Source organism: Arachis hypogaea, chromosome 15 (assembly GCF_003086295.3).
Source record: "Arachis hypogaea cultivar Tifrunner chromosome 15, arahy.Tifrunner.gnm2.J5K5, whole genome shotgun sequence".
NCBI classification, from domain to species: domain Eukaryota; kingdom Viridiplantae; phylum Streptophyta; class Magnoliopsida; order Fabales; family Fabaceae; genus Arachis; species Arachis hypogaea.
In genome coordinates, this window is record NC_092050.1 from 154,033,177 (window position 1) to 154,046,300 (window position 13,124).

The 13,124-nt window shown below is 37.8% G+C and overlaps 1 protein-coding gene and 1 pseudogene across 1 annotated transcript; both read right to left on the reverse strand.

The window, feature by feature from the left end:
- Window positions 1–1,012: 1,012 nt before the first annotated feature.
- LOC112749306 (probable metal-nicotianamine transporter YSL7) lies at window positions 1,013–7,894 on the reverse strand (annotated as a pseudogene).
- A 3,562-nt stretch (window positions 7,895–11,456) lies between these two features.
- Window positions 11,457–12,167, reverse strand: LOC112749307 (protein MAIN-LIKE 2-like). The gene has a single exon (XM_025797563.1). It carries the CDS (start codon window positions 12,165–12,167, stop codon window positions 11,457–11,459), a length of 711 nt encoding a protein of 236 aa, XP_025653348.1.
- Between the last annotated feature and the right edge of the window lie 957 nt (window positions 12,168–13,124).

A 13,124-nucleotide genomic window follows, 5' to 3' on the forward strand; every position in this document is an offset into this window, starting at 1 on the left:
AGGATTAGGATTTCAACTTTTTCTCAGGTTCAATATTCCTTTTACATCTTTATTTATTCAAATGCTTTTATTCGTATCTGACTTATGTTGCCAAATTGGCTTATGACCCATTCATGTTATGATTTTCTTAATTAATATAGTTCGAGGTATTTCAGACTTTTGATTGCTCTCCTTTATTTATATAAATAATTTAGATTTTTCTCTTTTGGCTTTGGTTGATTAATTGGTAACTCTTGAGTTGTCAAACTCATCGTGATTGATAATTGTTATCTTTCCTGATTGATTTAAATTCCTATAACTCTAGTCTTTCCTTAGGAGTTGACTAGGACTTTAGGTGTTAAATTGATTTGTCCATTTGACTTAACTAAGTGGGAGCAAAATCCAATTCTCATCACACCTGATAAGGATAACTAGGATAGGACTTCCAGTTTTCATACCTTGCTAAGAGTTTTATAGTTATTAATTTATTTCCTGCAATTTATTTTCCCTTGTTCAACCCTTTTTGAAAACCCAAAATTACTGTTTTCCATAACCAATAATAAATCATACTTCCCTGCGATTCCTTGAGAAGACGACCCAAGGTTTGAATACTTCGGTTTATAAATTTTATTGGGTTTGTTACTTGTGACAACCAAACGTTTGTACGAAAGGGATTTTCTGTTGGTTTAGAAGCTATACTTACAACGCGCTTATATTGGTGAAAATTCTTTACCGACAGGATTTCCCGCTTGTCAGTACTTTTGAGATGAAATATCTTGGTTCTCTCAGTTATTTTCTTGGTCTAGAAGTCATATCCACCGATGATGGCATCTATCTCTCTCAAGCTAAATATGCTTCAAATCTTCTTGCTCGAGACGGAATTACAAATAGTCGCACTTAGTATACTCATCTTGAGCCTAATGTTCGATTTACTCCTATGAATGGCACTGCTTTGGATAATCCTACTCTTTATCGATAGCTAATTGGAGGACTCGTCTACTTAACTGTCACCCGACCAGACATCGCCTAAATCCCAAGAACATGCTTTAAGACTTCCCTAAGACACTAATTGAATTCAAGTCCATTGAACCCCAATTCCCTAAGAAAGTGCCAACCCTGGCATTAGTGGCCCTAGACAAGAACTTCATAAAAATAGGTGGTTTAACTCCAGCAAGAGCAAGAATTGAAGAAGGCAGAGTCCATATTCCATCACCACAAATCAAACCAGAAGCTACAGCTGGTCCAAATGCATTAGCCTTAGCCTTGTTCAACTTTTCCCACACAAACAATATCAAACTTCCAACACACATGTCAATGTCAAAGTAGGATCCTAGATAGAATGGTATTGCCATGGCCATTGGAAGTGGTATGTACCTCCCTCTTTTACCTTGGAAATCTTTGATCATGTTTATTACAATGGCAGAACCAAAGAGGATATAGCAAAGCAAGAGGCAGTGTTTTGGTAGAGACTTGAAGCCTTCTACACACAATATGGCCATGTTCATGAAAACCATTGCATTTGGGGCAGGGTATTCACTATTTGGTGTCCCAAGATCAGGAAATGCTTTGTAGAAAATCCAAAAGACACAAGGAGAAACTACACACTCCATTACTATGCCAATTACTTGGCTCATAAACATGGAACAAGGCGAAGCGAGGCTAAGGTAGCCAGTCTTAAAATCTTACATCAAGTCAGAAGCTGTGGAAACAATGTTCATCACTACCCCACAAGCTGCTAGGCCAGCAAGAACTCCACCATGTGATAAACCGGCCTATGCTCCAATTGTAAAGATGGCAAGCTTTCCATAGGTGGATGAAAAGGATCAATCCGTCAGTGTACAGCCATAAGAATTGCAAAATGCTAAGGTAGGAGCAATGAGGTAGATGACAATCATGTAATACCATTTCAGTTGATGAAATATGTGAGGCAAAGTGGCTGTAGAGATGGCAGCTATATGTCACGATAAATTTTAGAAAGTTATATTTAACGACATTTGTATAATTTTCTGAAGTGTTTGAGAATGTTCTAGATATGTTTGGAACGTCCTAGAATATCTTAGAAGGTCCCAAAATACCCTAGAAGGTTCTACAAGACTCTGGAAGATCATGGAATATTCTAGAAGAGTGTGGATGTATATAGAAGTATGAATAGTAGTGTGGAATAATTTATAAGTGTTTAGAAAGTTGTGGAATGATAGATATTTGTAATGAAGGTTCTAGATGACTAATCTAGACCATTGATTAGATTTAATCCTAACCATTCATTGAGGAGGTGGATGGCTATAAATAGGGGGTGAGAGTTAGAGTTTCGGGTGTGTGAGTCGTGTGTGAATCATTTGTAACAAACACTTGAGTAATAAAGTGCTCTTTCCACCAAAGCTTCCTTTCTCTTGTGTTCTTAGCTTTCTTGCTAAGTATTTGAGGGTTAGGCTGACTTGGTCTTAGCTCAAGAGGTTGAGTAAGTCCAAGTGTCGGCACGGTAGCGTTGGAGTGTGTCCAAGGCCGTGACAGTTTGGTATTAGAGCAAGGTTCGAGAGGGACCACAAGTAGTTTGTGGGTATGGCTTCTAGTGTAACCATGGAGCATGTTGAGTATCAAAGGGGAAGGGACGCTATTCTTTCTCAATGGGGAGGCAAGAAAGTCCGTTCTTCAAGTGAGCCTAGAGGTAAGGACGCTAACTTCTTAGAAGAGAGAGTTTCTATGTTGGAAAATGTTCTATCCTCTATGGATGAGCGCTTCCAAAGGATAGAACATGACAAGGAGACCATCGAGACTCACGTGTTACGAGAACTAGATGCTTTCAAAGAAAGTATGCTCCAAATCGAAGAGAAGCTTGAGAATTCCTTGAAGCTATTTGAGGTAGTTTGAGTTTTGTTCGAGGAGGCAAAATCTCGACCAACTATTATAAGGGAGACGACAAAGATTGATCTCCCTAAACCAAAGGAGTTCAAGGGCGTGAAGGACGCTCGAGAGGTGGAGAACTTCCTATGGCAAATGGAGAGGTACTTTAAAGGCCAAGGGGTGGTCGAAGAAGCAATAAAGGTATGCACTGCAGTTCTCTACTTTTCTGATAATGCTACTTTGTGGTGGAGGAGAAAGTGCGTAGATATGGAGAAGGATACTTGCAACATAGCCACATGAGAATATTTCAAAAGGGAGTTGAAAAGACAATTCTTCCCTGAGAATGTGGTTTATGAAGTAAGGAAGAAGTTGAGGGAGTTGAAGCACAAGAGTACGATTAGCGACTATGTAAAAGAGTTCACTACTCTCACACTTCAAATCCCCAACTCAGTATTAGAGGATGCATTGTTCTTCTTCATTTATGGATTCCAACATTGGGTAAAATAAGAACTACAAATAAGGAATGTTAAGAATGTCGATGAGGCCATCGTGGTGGCCGAATCACTTACTGAGTATCATAGGAGAGACTCTAAATCCAAGTCTTCTTCCAAGCCGAGTTCTACTAAAGGTGGGGAAGACAAGGGGAAGAGTTTCTTAACCAAGAATGAAGGGAAATATTCTTCAAAGAAAGAGTACGAGAAAAAAAAGAAGGCTTTTGTGCCCAAAGGAGGATGCTTCGTATAGGGATCACACCAAATGAAGGATTGTCCTAAGTTAGGGACTCTGGTATCTTTCGCCGAGGAACGAGAGGCCCAAACTCAAGTAAATGAGTGTGTTGGATATCCAACTCATGAATGCTGTGAAGGACAAAGAGACAAGCACCACAGAAAAGAAAGGCTTGATGTATGTCAAAGCTTTTATCAATGAAAAACCCGTCATGGCTATGATCGATATTGGTGCTACACACAACTTCATCACACCTGATGAAGCAAAGAGGCTTGGGATGAAGATCACCGAAAAAAATGGTTGGTTCAAACCCATGAATACCAAGGGTGAACCCCTTAAGAGAGTAGAAAAAAGGTTTGAAATGACTCTTGGATCTTGGAAGGGCCTTGTGAATTTCTTAGTAGCACCCATGGACAATTTTAAAATAGTAGTCATCTGGCTTGATTTGCAAAGGAAGGCAAATATAATACCTATGCCATAGTACAACATAGTATGCGTCATGGAGAGAGGGTCTCCATGCATGGTTCCTATAATCTCACAAGTTGGAGGAATCCCGATGCTCTCAACCATGCAATTCAAGAAAGGTTTCAAGAAGGGGAAGATGATGTATTTGCCTCTACTATAAGAGGAGTCAACATCTGAAAAAGAAGACGTTCCTCCCGAAATCAAGGAAGTCCTTGAAGAAAATAAGGATGTGATGCCTCCTGAGTTGTCAAAACAACTACCACTTAGGAGGAAGGTGGACCACAAAATTGAATTTGAGTTAGGAGCGAAACCGCTTGTCTCAGCACCGTACAGGATGGCAGCCATTTCCATGGTCGAAGGAGATATTGTGCATACCATCAAGGAAGGGTTGCATCATGATCCATTAGCCAAGAAGTTGGTGGAGTTGGCTAGAGAAGGTAAGACCAAAAGATTTTAGCTAAAAGACGATATTCTCTACACCAAAGAGAGAGGACTATACGTCCCTAAGTGAAAAAATCTAAGGAGAAAGCTAGTAAAGCAATGCCACGACGCCAAATGGGTTGGTCATCAAGGCCAACAAAGGACCTTGCCATTTATTGAATCTTCCTATTATTGGCCTCAAATGAGGGATGAATTGGAAAATTATGTGAAGGCTTGTCTTGTGTGCCAACAAGATAAGATTGAAAACAAAATACCAAGTGGGTTGTTGGAACCTCTGTCTCCATCAGAGCGACTGTAGGAAAGTGTCTCTCTAGATTTCATATCTGCCTTACCGAAGTTTGAGGGATTTGGATCTATTCTCGTGGTAGTGGATCGATTTTTGAAGTATGCTACTTTTATACTTGTCCTTACTGACTGCACTGCAGAAGAAACAGCACGACTATTCTTCAAGAATATGGTGAAGTACTGGGGATTGCCTAAAAGCATCATTAGTGATCGAGATCCACGTTTCACAGGACGACTATGGACAGAGCTATTCAAACTCCTTGGGTCAGAGCTTCATTTCTCAACAAGCTTCCATCCTCAAACCGATGGGCAGATCGAGAGAGTGAATGCCTTACTTGAGTGTTACTTGAGGCATTTCGTAAGCGTTAATTACAAGGATTGGATAAAATTCCTAGATATTGCTCAGTTTTAATTCAATCTGCAAAGGAGTGAGTCTATAGGGAAGAGTCCGTTCGAGATTGTGACTGGACAACAGCCGCTTACACCTCACTCTCTTTCTTCCTCTTACTCAGGGAAGAGCCTTGGAGCTTATCATATGATTAAGTCATGGAAAGAACAAGCAGATGTCACTCGTTTTTACCTCGACAAAGCTACAAAGAGGATGAAGAAATGGGCAGATAAAAAGAGGAGACATGCAAGCTATTAAGTAGGAGACAAGATAATGATTAAACTTCTTCCACAATAATTCAAAGCCTTTCGCAAGGTTCATAAGGGCTTAATCCGCAAATACGAAAGGCCATTTGAGATCAGTGGACGTGTTGGGCAAATTGCTTACCAAGTACAACCCTAATTGAGAATATGTTCCAATATATGAGGTATCTTAGTATTAGATTTATGCACATGTTCTTCTCAAGATAAAATGACTGCTTACATATCTCATAATGTACCTGTTCTGATATGCTTTGAGCCCCAGTGAAGGGAAGGCTTGAAATCCACATTGATCAGTGGCTGTATAGAACCATTGAAAGAAACCCCATAGAAAACTAGAACTGAAGAATTTTCCCAAAGTTTTCACTTGCTTCCTGAAATAGTAGAAAAAGAAACAAGAAATTATTAGTTTTGGATATCTAAATTTTGATGCCGTGAGAGTCTGCTACAGTGCATACTTTGCTAATTTGGCTCCCTGAGGAGTGTGAAAACTGTTGATAAGATGAGCAGTTGCAATACCACTTGGATATGTCAATTTGAAGTCAACAACCATAATCTGCAGCATGCAAATGAAAATTGAGACAATGATAAGTTGATAACAAATGGTAACAGTAAAATATGATAATGAAAAAACATCCAAATTGGTCCGCAAAGAATTTTAGATTAGACATTTTAGTTTCCAACAAATTTTTATCTTTTAAAAATTCTTGAGAATTACTCTCATCGTACAAATTGGCTCTACATCATTTTGAAATAGATATAATTTGTTTTAGAATGTATTTTTGGACCTAATTATCTTATAATAAAATTTGTTAAGGACTTATTTGTTCAATACGAGTATTAAAATTTTGTTTGAAAATGAGAGAGGACCAATCTGTCCTATAAGAATAATTCTCGACAATTTCAAGAGAATAAAAATTCGTTGGAACCAAAAGCGTGCGATCTGAAATTCTTTGGAAGTCATGCTTCAATTCATTTTCCAATATATTGTACTTAAAAAAAAGTTAAACGGAAATGGATAATGCAATCAATGTTTGAAGAACTAGTCATACCTTTCTAAGAGGTACAACTGAGAAGAGTCCAAGAAAGCTAACAACAAATAGAAAAGCAATCATCCATCCTAATTTTAGGTCCTTAAAGTCACTGCTATCTGATGTTTGATCAGCCACTCGTTTACTCATTCCAAATAGGTAACTCCCAAATCCTCCTGATCATATAAAAGTCAAACACAGAATCTGAATCAGAATTTTCAGTTAGCATGAGCCTCCTATTATGACTTAATAACAAAATGTTATCCAAAACGTTCAATTTTGTCAAATAACAATGATATAATTTTCCAACTTAGATTAACATTACCTTAGTGAATAGTGATAGATGAAATAGTGAGCATCAGCATGGTTTCACATATACCTCTTATAAAGTAAAATCATCAAGTTTTTCTTTAATATTTTTCTTTTCTGTTTTCTTTTCACCTCTCAAATTTGTTTTGGTATATACTGAAACTCAAGACACAAAAATGGCATTATCTTTGAATTCATGATATCATCTGGCCTTAAATTTCTTCAAAATTAGTCAAAATTGGTTACATACATATTTAGTTGTCCACTTTAGTGTTGAAGATTTTTCAGTGAAATTTATATAAATTCAATCTTGGTCTACAGAGTTCCACATCATGCCAGAATAATACTAATCAAGGAGAAAAGTACATACGTTTTCTTTTTCATTTTTACTTTTCTATGAGCAAAAAGTGCCAAAAAAAAAACACAAGTATTCACTCTTAATTTCAATGCTAAGGTAACAATCCTACTCTAGAGACTAATCACAGATCATATTTCAAGACATCCGTTTAGAAAGTTTAAAAAGTGTTATAAAGATATCCAATCATGTATTGTTACGTCAATAAAAGTATTTAACTCAATGATGCATGAATTTGAATGAATGACAGTATACGATTTTAGAAAAGGACGTAGCAAAAGAAGTTATACCACTAAAGGCTATGCCAGAGGATGCAACAACACATGTTTGTATGACAGTGTTCTCTTGCCTTGTAAAAGGTTGTTTCAACATTCCAGAACCTTCCAAGAACTTGGTCCATGTCTTCACAAAGAAGAACCCAAGAAGCCCTGCAGACACATTCAGAGAAGGTATGATTCCAACTGTGAGGTTGAGCTTCATGACTATGAAGGTGAAAAGTATGCTGAGTGCAAGGCTCACTGTAAAAGCTCTCAAAGTTAGTTGGTTCCTCCATGATGGAACCAGCTTGTATTGAAACACCTTTTCCACTGAAACCTCTTCTTCCCTCAGTTCTATGGTACCATTTTGTCTTGATTCATGCTCTATGGTACCATCATCTGCATGATCATGATCATGTTCATAATGATCAAGAGAGTCAAGACCATTCTCCATCACCATCCTATCCCCACTTCTATGTTGGGCCATTGATTTCTCAGTTCTAAAGTTGTTTGGTGAACCTTCCTATGTACTAGTAGTTTGGTTAATTTAGTTGTAGTTTGTAGTCCTTTTTATAACCAACAAGAAGTTGGAATTATGCATGTGAATGTATCCACAAGTTGGTGTTTCAAAAGTCACAGCTTTTGTAGAGGTCACCACAGTTCTATTAATCAAGGATATGAAAACCGAAGGCTCATTTTTTTAGTTATGGAGATCAGGGTTGTGTTGGGCATGGTTATGGGACACATGGGAGCTAGACCATTGTGTAGGGCAGCTTTTTGCTCAGTAGCAAGTTGGAGAACTCGGACCGTGCGAGTAATTTGCAACGAAAATATGGTGACAAAATCGGATGGTCCGATTTCAATGGAGAGAAAATTTGAAAATGCAGCAGCACCCTAATCGGACCCTCCGTGTTGTGATTGTTTAAAAATTGATTAAAAATTCCATTGACAAGTCTCATGGTCCGTTTTGGGTTTCATAGGTTTTTTTTGAATCAGAAGCCACTAAACGCATGGTACGAGTTGGGTGTTTGTTTAAATTTTGATTAAAAATTCCAAAAAGAAGTCGCATGGTCCGATTTGAGTGTTATAGTTTTTTGAATCAGAAGCAAGTAACTGGTGGGTCCGAGTTATGGGTGCATATATATATGTACAAAAGGGTGTGTGTCGTGAAGAAGATTTTAGATCTGGTTCTTCTTCTTGCTCGAGCACTTCTTCTCCTCTCTTCTACCTGTGTCCTTCTTAGTTTCAATGAAGTAAAAAATTTTGGTTTTAAAATTTCTATTCTTATTTAGGTAAGTGAGAGAGATGGATGATAGAGTTCTTTTAAAAGTGTATTACTTTGGTCAGATTTTGTTACAAACTTCTGAAGGAGTGAAATTTATTTGTGAAAATCCGTTAGATGTTGTTATTCCCTTCACAATCTCATTTGAAGAGCTCAAAGGTGTGATCTGTGAGAAGATTGATTCTGAGATGTCGAGAAAAATATCTTGCATTTTATACAGATATCCCATACCGGTGTTTGGTGGATTCGTCCAATTTGAATCCAAATATGTAACGGACGAAGCGAGTTTGCAAGAGATGTTTTCAATGTATTTTGAAAGTCGTGCCCGAATCTCGTTCATCGAGTTGTACATTGAATTTGAACAATCTGAGGCCGACCGAAATATTGTACGAGAAGATTACAATAGTGACAGTGAAGAAGAGTTTGAAAGCAATTACGAAGTTGTCAGTCCAGACGGGGATGAAGAGCAAGGTGATGGCACTGTGGCCCCAGATGTTACAGACGTGGCAAATGCACTCATGAACGAAGTGCCGTTTGAGGAGCCATCTTTCATGCGAGTGTTGGATTTGGAGGCCATGCATGTTCCAGAGTTTCCGGAATATATGAGTGTAGGTACGTATTTGTTATTATTTAGGTAAGTTTAAGATAATAGTTTTATTTAATTAGTTATTGGTTTAGTTAAATATAAATTAGTATGTAGTTAATTATTTAGGTAATTATGTGTTTAGATTTTTATTTTGTTTAGAATGAGATAAAAGCTGATATAAAGTTTATGTATATCATAATTGATGCAGTGAATGTTGATGTACCTTTAAATTTGGTTATTAAATATCCGTGTAATAATTTTTTTTATATGGTTTTCGTCCCGCCAGAAATTTCTATTGTCGCAGATGGTGAATTTGTTGTCGGGATGGAATTCAGTTCCAGGGAATCTGTTATTAGGGCGATGAAAGAGTATAGCATTCGAAGAAGTGTAGACTAGCGGGTGTATGAGTCGGAGCCGTTGACATTTTATGCGAAGTGTACACAGTATGGGTCTGGGTGTGATTGGCTTATCAGGGTTAGCATGATCAGCAGGAAGCATTGTTGGGTGGTACGGAGGTATAATGGTAGTCACACTTGTACCAGATCTACCATTTCTCAGGATCATTCCAAGCTCGATTCAAACACAATTGCAGAAGCAATAAAGCCATTGGTTGAGGCTGACCCCTCGTTAAAGGTAAAATCAGTTATTGCAGACGTGCAAGCAAAGTTCAACTACACCGTCAGTTATCAGAAAGCATGGTTGGCTAAGCAAAAGGCAGTAGAAAAAATATTTGGAGGTTGGGAAGCATCGTACGAAGCGTTGCCTATATGGTTTGAGGCCATGTGTCATAAGGAGCCATCAGCTATCGTCCATTTTGAGACTATGCCTGCATATCAAGGCGATGACTTGGTCAGTGATATTCGGGTATTGCATCGAGTCTTTTGGAGTTATTACCCCTGCATTAGAGCATTCAGGCATTGTAAGCCAATTGTGCAAGTGCTTGTACGGAAAGTATAAGGGTTGTCTGTTAGTGGCAGTTTTATAGGATGGCAACAACAACATCGTCCCAATTGCATTTGCTATTGTGGAAGGAGAAACATCTGATGCGTGGCACTTCTTTCTCAGTAACCTGCGACAACATGTTGTGACTCGGGATGGTGTGGGACTGATATCCGATCGACACGAATCCATCAATGCAGTCGTGGAGCGGAGTAATGGAGCTTGGTCGCCTCTTAGAGCTTTTCACATGTTCTGCATCAGGCATATTGAGTCGAACTTCCTGAGAAAATTCAAGGCACCGTACCTGCAAAAACTTGTCATTAATATAGGTAATATTGAGTAATTGGAAGTTTGTTATTAATAGCGTGTCATTCATTTAGTATATGTAAATCCCCTTTTTATATATTTTTTTTGTTATTCTGCAGGATATTCGCGGACGGTGCGTGAGTACGAAGTGCGTTACCAGCGTTTACGAGAACGGGGTGAGGCTTACACTAACTGGTTAAACCGAATCCCCCCGTGAACAGTATGCATTGACATTTGATGGTGGTTACCGATGGGGTCACATGACGACAAACCTAGTCGAATGCATTAACTCTGTCCTGAAGGGTGCACGCAACCTCCCAATCACTGCACTTGTCAAAGCAACATTCTATAGGCTTAACGAGCTATTCACCAGAAAACGAGCCGAGGCGGAGGCAAGGATTAATGCTGGCCATGTATTTTTGGAGCTTGTGACCACGAAATTGCATGCAAACTAACTTGCATCAGAAAATATCCAGATTAACTGCTTCGACAGGCAGAATGAGGTATTTGAAGTGCGTGAGATGCCTAGTGGACTGGAGTATGCTGTCGACCTACGTCGGCATAAATGTGACTGTGGTGAGTTTCAGGTGGATCGGATCCCGTGTCGGCATGTGTTTGCATGTTGTGCAAATCAACGACTGGACTGGCAACTGTATGTGCATGATGTGTATAAGATGGACTAGGTTCGTCAGGTTTATCGAGTTAGGTTTAGGCCACTGGGAAATCCTTCTACATGGCCTGCTTACACCGGACCGCGATCATACCCAATCCATTCCTAAGACGCGTGGCCAAAGGTCGCCCCAGGATGACCCGCTTCTTGAATGAGATGGACACGCATAACAAATTGGTGAAAATTAACGAGACTCATGATTACAATCCAATTAACAATAACATTAAACCAAAATCAGATACTTCTGACCCGAAAATATACCTGTCCTTCCTGAAGATCATCGAATGCCTACCTGAAGTGAGCAAGTGTCAGATACATAGTCAACGTAAGATAATGCTACCTATTTGCAAGGGAAAAACTACGGGGTTCCCTCGGAATTGGTGCTAGATATGGCAGTCGGATAAAAGCCCAAACGAGCAACAGTGTGGGTGGACCATCGATCTCCTTATAGTCATAACGAGATGCCTTGCATAATGCCCTGTAAAGGTGGGCTAGGCATGCCGAACCCCAACTGTATTGCCCGATACTGCCAAAATCACTTAGCAATGGCAGAAATTTCCAGTGCACAGATGCCCCAGACTTGTCTCCAAACAATATGGTACCGATCAACAACATAATATGGCACTTCACGTACCTCTGTATACTATTTTCATCAGTCAAATGTAAACGTTCTTTCAGATCACGAAGCCATGTCAGTTTTATGCAGCTCCCTCTACAGTCTAACTTTCTTGGTGCAATCCCAAATTGATGCAGACACTCCGCCTCTAAGGCTTCAAAACTACTAATAGTCATCCCTGTGACTGGAAAACCGTCCGTGGGAAGACCGAGAATTAAGGCCACATCCTCTAGCGTCACAGCACATTCACCAACAGAAAGGTGGAAGGTATGTGTATCTGGATGCCACCTTTCCACTAAAGCATTCACAAGCGCCTTCTGACATTGGACTATTCCAATCTGGGACGCATGATAAAAACCAGTAAACTGTAGATGCGCCTCCACTCTATCATCATACCGATTCGGGGGCACAGGATGATCACAGGTCAACATTCGTGAACTCTACAAAAACATAAAGTACTAGTCAAATTATTAACAATTACAAATACTACTACAAAAAAATCATAATTTTCTAAAAAGAGCAACTAATTAAATAAAATCATGCTAAATTTTTTGTTAATTACGAAATGTAGTCATTGTACCCTAACTTATCAACTAATTACCTATCATTATTAATCATTTATCACCAATAACTCCACAAACAAACATTAAATTAAATCACACCACATACATAGTTACTGAATTTAATTAACGAATAACAATTTTACCAAATCCAATCTACTAAGTAATAATATTTTAACTCCTAAATTTAATTGATTACCTTATCCAAAAGCTAACAAATTTTTGTTATATTTTACAAACTCTAATTCTTAATAAAAAATCCTCTACATTAATCGCCACCCTTAATCTTTCTTTCTTTACTGTTACCAAAAATTTCTATCACTTATACTGTTATAACTTCTAAAATTAATTATGAACGTTAAATAATTAATTATAATTTCTATAATTATTACAAAAATTTCTATACATATATTATTTTTTATTAATCTATAATTGCTCTAACTCAAATATTATGATTGATTAAAATATTCTCCAACCATATTTACATATAATAATAATAATAATAATAATAATAATAATAATAATAATAATAATGTCACTTTTATATATATATATATATATACTCGAAATATTCAGTATATTTATTTTTAAATAATAATGTCACCCTCTTAACTTGAACTACTAACAACAACAATCTTAATTAAATTTCTAGTAATAATCAATAAATTTTTAAATAATAATAATAATAATAATAAGCTAAAACGCTAAGACTACTACACCACGTATGCCGCAACAACAACTAACTATAACTAAAAGTCTAACAACTGTAATTATAATTTTAAATAATAAAATCAATAACGATGATAACATTAAGAATAATAATAATAC